This window comes from Phaethon lepturus, unplaced genomic scaffold, assembly GCF_000687285.1.
Source record: "Phaethon lepturus isolate BGI_N335 unplaced genomic scaffold, ASM68728v1 scaffold20660, whole genome shotgun sequence".
Classification (NCBI taxonomy): Eukaryota; Metazoa; Chordata; class Aves; order Phaethontiformes; family Phaethontidae; genus Phaethon; species Phaethon lepturus.
The window spans coordinates 15,615-23,196 of NW_010512828.1; the positions used below are offsets into that span (position 1 = coordinate 15,615).

A 7,582-nucleotide genomic window follows, 5' to 3' on the forward strand; every position below is an offset into this window, starting at 1 on the left:
CAGGATTCCCTTTAGAGGGATGCTCTCGTCTCCCAGCACAGGAGTGTGCTCAGCACAGCTCTGCTGCTGCGTTGGCCACAGCATCTCTGGCTGAAAGGGCGTTTCCGCGCCTTGCCCGAAAAGGTGGGGGGGTGCCCAGGGGTCCAGCTGGAGGGGTGGGAGGGAGCACAGCGGGACAGACCCCCTGGGGCCCTCCGCGCTGCCGGGTCAGACATCTCACTAGAAGGTCATGTCTGCCCCCAGCCTACCCACCAGTGTGTCCTCCAGGGGTACCAAGGCCCTGAGGAAGTGGGATATTGGCTTGGGGATGCTCCTGATACATTTTTGGGAACATTCTCTGTTTCGATGTAACCCTGGGCAGACCCGGGGCTCCCCTCCCGTCCTGATTTTGTGCATCATCAAGTTTTCCTAGCTAATGTCATGGCTAAACTGGCTCCTGAATTTCTGAGGGCCGAGCAAAATGCTCACACAAACTGCAGAAGTTGTTGCTGGTGATTTGTATTATGAGGACTCCTTGAGATGCAGGGACTGAGGTAACAAGCCAGACACTGGCCCATCTATGGCTGGGCACCGAAAAACACCGTTTCCAGCCTGTACCTACCACAGCAAATGGCCTCTGAAAGATGGCTCTTACCTGTTCCAGATATTTAGGAGATGTTCTGTGAACGTCTGTGGTCCCCAGCCTCCTCTCAACCAAAAAGAGGGACTTCTGGAGGACCAGAAGCCACAGCTTCTCAGCTCTGCAGTTATTGCAATCTACCATAACCCTTTGGCTGGGGATTGAGGAGGGTCTCTGGGATGGTGGTCCCAGGGTCCCAGCAGGAGGAAATGGAGAAACACCAAAGTATGCCAGGTATGTGAAGTTCACCTGCATTGCACTTTTGGACAATTTCTGCTCTTCAGCTCTCAGACTGATGGTTCCCAGATTGTACTCGGTAGGTTGCTGCAAGGCCTTGAAGGGGAAAAAAGTTGGTTTGGATGTGATCTCCTTCACCATTGGGGCTGTTCAGGTTTGGGTGACTTGGCTGTTCACTGCCTCTATATAAACCTCCAGTCAGATGCCAAGCACTGCCTCTCACCCGTGAAATTTGTTTGCCAAGCAGTGAGCACTGCTGTCCTAGGATGGTCTGGGGAGGTGTGTACATTGGAGGGGGATCCAAACCTGTGGGTGGTTTCTCCTGGTGCTCAGGTCTCATTTTCCCCACCTCCTTTGCTTTTGGCACCCACTACCAGCACTGGCTGGTGTTGGCTGAGGCTGGGGGAAAGTTATGAAATACTGTTACCCCCAAAGTGGCTGAGGTTTACTGAGTTTCCCATGTCTTTTTCAAAGCCTTGCTGGTGCAAGAACCACTGCATATTTGCCAGTAATATAAGAAGTATTTGCCATGGGTTGATGAGATCTAAGAGCTCTGTTACCTTTTGAGAGGCCCCAGGAAGCTCTCACCATCTCCAGCCTCATAACAGATGCTTTGAACAGGAGATCCCACTGTGATACTGGGCATAAGGAAAATATTAAAGTGGAGAAGGGAAAGGGTATCATTTAGGCATGTGTGGCCACTGCTTCTGGGACACAAACATATAAAACTATACGGAAAAATTGGAGACTACTCAAAGAAGATATGAAGGACTGGTTCATAGCCCATAATTTATGCTCTTGGGCTTGTCTGCACATAGATCTTATACCATATACACCAAATAATCTGTGCAGCGTGAGAGTATCTGTATGAAGACAGAAACGCACCAAATAACCCAACTATAGATGCACTATACAATGCATAGAGCTTTGAGTGCCTTTATGGAGCTACAGTCACTTCTGCACTCGGAGGCGAGGCAGATTGTGCCAATTAACTTAGTCTCTTCTAGATAAATTAATATAAAACCTGTGTTTGCACAAGTGCTTGCAGTGAGAGACTAAAGGAATACATTCTGTTCTGTTTATCAGAGTGAGAAAACACCATTTAATCACCATCTAGAATAATTATTCAGGGAGGTGATATTGGGTGCTAAACGGATCTTTAATTTAGCAATACAAGATCAGCCAGCTGGTAGTTGAAGGAAGACAATTGAAAGGCAATTAACCATTATGCAGCTTAATGGTGCGCATGGTGGACTCTCCATCGCTTGCCATATTCATCTCAGGATGGGACGTGTTTCTGACAGAGCTGCTCTAGTCTAGACCAATCACGAGTTATTGGACACAGGATGGGCCTTATTCATGCGATTTCTCAGCTTGTTTATTGCAGGAGATGAAAAGGGCCTGTGGTAACATTTCCTGTCGCTCCTCTTCTATGAACCTTTGAGAACAGACTAGCAAAGTTTATGAGATAGGATCAGATCCAACCTCACAGTGCAAAGTCATTTAACTTCATGGCACAGTAGAGCACGTTATAGCAGTGAGACAATGTCAGCCCTTCTACCTGATCCCTATGACATCTTACGCAGTAGACCAAGCATTTCTTTCTAGAAATTGAGGCTGAGGAAAGGTCAAGCCATTTTGACCCACCTCAGTTTATCTCTGGGTGGATGCATTGTAGCACCTCTGCCTTGAGAAGGTGCTCAAACCAAGAGGAAAGTCATTGCAGTCTGCCCACCCTTGGGGAAAGGTATAGAGCTATGCTGAAGGTAATTATTATAATTTGACTAAGACCTATCTATATAATGCTGACAAAATGCATGAGAATAACCATCTGGGGGAAACCAAACCAAATACTTGCAGCACCGCTGTTGTGAGTAGATGGGAAGTCAGTGTTAAAGCATCTGCAGAGGTCCCTTTGCAAGGCAGTCTCTAAGATCAGGAACAAAGGTGGAGGTGCCGAAGCAGATCACATCCAAACCAACTTTCTTCCCCTTCAAGGCCCTGCAGCAACCTACTGAGTACAATCTGGGGACCATCAGTCTGAGAGCTGAAGAGCAGAAATTGTCCAAAAGTGCAATGCACGTAATAGCGTAGGAACTGCACCGCTAGATACCGTCAGACCAGCAGTTCCCAAACTGTGCTCAGCAGATTGGTGACTGATATGTATGCTGTGCGATATGTCCGCTGATACGTGAGCCAACAGGTTGTCGTGTTGATTGTAGGTAGGTTGTGGATAAGGTGAAGTTAATGTAGTGGAGGCCACAGAGCAGCCTGTTCGGTGACGGGTGACCTGCCCAGGCTGTGCCAGGTAACACCCCAAGGAGTTTGTGCCAGGGGTGACAGTTGTCTGCGGTGCCTGGTTCTTTAGCATCTCTGTTGGGCTGGAGACTTGCAAAGTGTAAACTGCTTGAAGATTACATATATCCTGACAGATAAATTACACTGGTGGTTTTGCTTCTTACCTGAAAGAGGTTTTCCTTGAATGGGCTCTGCTGCTATCTTCTTGCTAATCTCCTCCATGCCGTTACAGATTGTGGTTTTGTTGTCCTCGTAGCTCTTGGAGAATCGCAAAGACAGACGTTTTCCTTTCCAAGTACCAGTACCTTCCTTTCCTTTCTCTTTGTTCGGACTTCGTTTTGATTTCCGAATGCTTAACATTGTTTTAATCCCTCTTTCAAAGAACCCACTGTCCCCACTATGCAAAGTAGGGCTGCTCAGTTCAGAAGCAACCTCCATCGTTTCCTCCCCTGCACTGTTCATCAGAGAGGCTGGTTCTGAGGTTACGCTCCTTAGGTCTAAATCCGTATTTCTGTTCATCTTGCTGCCTTTCAAAAACGGGTTTTGCACACAGGGTGAAGGTAATCACTGAAACGCACAAAACACCAGAGTTAGACGAGAGGTTCATAACAGGGTATTACTGTGTCTCCAGAGTCAGCCCTGGACTGAAAATCTGGTCCATACCTTTCCTGTGCTTAATCCATGGACAGAGCAAGTTGTTCTTGCCTGTAGCTACTGAAACGATCTCTCTACCCACAGACACCAGGTGCTGGTCTGCTTTTTGCTCTGGAAGGCTCTACTTCTTAAATCAGGCAGTGGCAGCTATTTCTCCAGCGCCAAGGAAATCACTAAACATCAGAGATGCTGAAATTTGTGTAAACATACCATTTTGGTTGGTAACAAGGTATGTTTTACTTTCCATTCTTCTAGCTGGATTTCCAGGAATGATAACCCTTCCTGAGTCTCACTGGGGTGTTGCCACTTTCTGATGCGGATGCGGCAACTTTGGGTCACGCTGCTGCTTGTGCCCTGCTCGAGCCCTGGCCTGCCGCTGCTGGAAGGTGGCCCAGGGGCGAGTGGTCCCCAGCGGCGGGTGGCTGGGCTCTGCTCTAGCCCCTTCCATCCAAACCCACAGCAATCTCCACATGGAACTGTCGTGGTTACAGCACCCAAAGCTGTATGATGCAGGAAAGGTTCCCATCGCTCGCCCTGCCTCGGAGCACCGCATCCCGGCACGCTGAGAACGGGTACCTCGAGGGCCAAGCAAGCCCCTGCGTGAGCTGCAGGGGATGCTGCAGGAGATTTCAGGTTTCAACAGAAGTGCTCCTGTCACTGCTCCGGGGCCGTAGTCACGTCCCCTGCACTTTGCTCAGCTCCTGCCCTGCTGCAGACAGATCGGCTCCCCTCTGCCCACCCCGAGGGCGGGCGCGGGTGTTTGGGAAGGGGTCAGAGGGAGAGGTTTTGCCTTTCTTTCTCACCCTTGCAAAGGGCTCTCGCCAGGTCATCAGCCAACACGGCCCGCCCATGGGGACGTTGAGCGCCGCAGAGCTCTGAGCATGGAAAATGCTGCCTTTCCCCCCACAGCAGGCTCAAGGCAGCTCAGCAATTAGTTTAAATCATTAGAAATAGCTATTGCTTGAGGTCAGCCAGGAACTGCCTGTCTCAGGTCTGTCCGGCTCACAGGAGCCAGAGACTGAAAGATGGTTATAGTGAACAGATATGTTGGAACTTTGGAAATACATCTCAGCCTTCATCAGTCTGAGTTTGGCCAGATTTTTGCTCCCTTGCGCGTCGTTATTTCGCAGGTTACAAGCTGCAGGGACTGTGCCTTCCTGTGGGTTTGCTGGACCCCTCACACAGCAGGGCTCAGACCCCGCATCACACGCTCTCAGGGGGAATTTTTAATCATTCGTTGCCTTGCTCAGAAGCTCATCCCATCACAGCCCATACGGAGGGTGGGAGGGAGAGGAGGGCACCCCATTTTCCAGGGATTTCAGTAGGAAGGGGACTGAGTCTCTAGCTCAAACCCTGCATGGGGGCATCTGGGGCCAGAGCGGAGCAGCAGCAGCTCTCAAAGGGGTGAGCTGTGCGGCGGAGAGATACAGGGCAGGAGGACCATAAGATGTGGACCCACGGTCAAGGGAAGAGAAGGGATACAGACCCCGGTACCGACCGAACCGATCCTCTCCGCAGCGAGCTGGGGTAACGCGGGCGTGATCCAGAGACGCCGAGAGCAGCTCCGTGCCGCAGGAACTGCCGGGAGGTGCGGTGGCGAGGGAGGTGAGCGGCTCTGCGGGGCAGAGGTCCGGGCGAGCTCACCCACCTCAGCTGACTGGAGCACCGTCCCGCACACCCGCGCTGGCCGAGGGGCTCCCTCCAGGCACGGCGCCGCGCTCCATCCTCCTTCGCCCCGTGGAAAAGGGTGGTTGGAAGTGGGGAAAAAAAGGCCTGTCCCCACCTGCCCAAGACCTCCAGCACCTTTGCCTGTTTGCTTCTCTGGAGAGACTCTGGCACTGTTTCACTTTCATTATGTCTATGCATTTAAAAGAAAGGAAGAGGCGGGGGAGAAATGCTGAACGAGCTCCAAGCGTGCAAGGTTAATTATTTATCCTACAGATGGAGATGGAGGTGAGACCGGGCGCTTGACAATGGGGTGAGCTGCTGGGCTGAGCTGGCCCAGGGCAGCTGGGGGAGAAGGATTTCGGCACCTGGTCCTGCCCCGGCAGGGTGAAGCCCCACAGTGTCTGGGTGCGGGGGTTCAAAGGCAGCCCCAGAGCTGCTGACTGGAAACGGCTGCATTTCACCCCCTTCTGCCCTGTTTTTGGAGGTCACAGGTGGCTCGGTCCCAGTAATGATTGCCAGGCGTGGGTGAAGGATGGGGAGGGCCGTGTCCCGTGCTCATACGGTTATACATTTATATATTCACCTCCCCGCTCACTACTTTGCCCCGAGGGCACTTATTTCCATGGGGACACTGGCCCTGGATCCTTCCATCCCCTGAGCGTTTGAGCACCTCAGAGGGAACTCAAAGCAAAGGAGCAAAGAAGGGGTCTGGAAGGTTTAAACAACATTAAAAACAGTCACTTGGCTTGTCACTGAGCGGTATAAGTGACTTAAGCCTGGGGACCCTGTGGTGCCTGGACGGACGCGAGTCAGGCTGTCCGGCTGGGCACACCAGGCAGTCCCAGGCGGCCAAGACCCCGGTGTAAAACAAGAGGGGTAAATCAGGAGGTGCAACTGTGCCATGGGCAACGTGTGCTTCTTTGCCTTGGGAGCCAGCCAGCACGTCGCCTGTCAGTGTGATAGAGGAGATCAGAGGGTTTAGTGAAGGATTGATGCAATAAAATAAAGTCCTGTGGCATTTAGACTTTGTGCCCTGCAGAGGAGGACAGAGGGGTTCATGACTTCCCTAAGGCTGGGAGAGGCTCTGTGTCCCCATGGTGGAAAGTGTGTAGGGTGGGAATAATCATGATCAATGAAACAAAAAACTGGTGGGAAGATGCCCTGATGGCAAGATGAGACTGGGCAGAACATCATTTGGAGCTGCCCCATGCCTCAAGCCTCCCCCCGCCAGCTGGCCCAGAGCTGAGCTTCTCGTCCTTGGGCTCTTCAAAGCCACGTTTAAGCTGGAGACCGCCCTGCCATGCTGGGGAAAACTGCAACGGGCAACGCTTCTGCCACTCTGGCAGCGTGACAACGGGGACAAAGGGAGGGAGCTGTTCACTCAGGCACACGCCGAGGTGTGGAAAACCCCTTCGGACACAAAGTCCAACTAAACCTCTTTCCATGCCGGCCTCCTCCACCAGCCATTTACGGAGTGTTGGTTTGTACAGACAGGCTTGCTACCGCCTGGGGGAAAAAAAACAGAGCAGGCGGCAGGTCCGACATGGATGGGGCCTGATCTGGACCTCCCTGGGAGCCATCAACTACCCCAAAACACAGCTAGGACCAGGGCCTGCTGGGATGCTAATAAACACAGCCCCGGGGGAGTTCTGTGCCCCACAGTTTAGGTCACTCCCACAGCTCTTTCCAGTGATCTCTCCCAGCACCAGCTCTGAAGGAGCACGCCTGCTCTGGGAAATGCCACCAGGGCAATGTTGACTCTGGGAGTCTGGCCCCAGAAGGTCATGAGAATTTAAAAATTTACTATATTGTGCAGTTATCATTTTCTGTCAATTTTGCTAGAAGGTCATAACCCTCAAGCTAGCTAGTGAGGGTTAATTTTCTTTAAAAAGGAAACCTAACGGTCTCCTTACCCCAGGAGGGGACTTCAAAGAAAAAAAACCAACACTGACTGTGGTGAAGTTCAATAAAATGGTGAAGCTGAGTGATGCTATAATACATCTATTCCTTCCTACTCTCCGTAGCCCTTGGAGAGAAAAGTCTTCAAGAAGTCCTGCTCCCTCCCATGCCACCATTAACAGCCCTGCAGTATCAGGTGTGTTTCCT

General features: G+C 51.6%; 1 protein-coding gene across 1 annotated transcript in view; it reads right to left on the reverse strand.

The window, feature by feature from the left end:
- Positions 1–3,616, reverse strand: part of EXOC3L4 (exocyst complex component 3-like 4) — a gene marked incomplete at its 3' end in the record, with an annotated part of 18,471 nt that extends 14,855 nt beyond the window's left edge. Inside the window, exon 1 of the mRNA XM_010288414.1 lies at positions 3,319–3,616. Within this exon, the coding sequence (XP_010286716.1) occupies positions 3,319–3,616 (298 nt within the window). The remainder of the gene's footprint in view (positions 1–3,318) is intronic.
- Between the last annotated feature and the right edge of the window lie 3,966 nt (positions 3,617–7,582).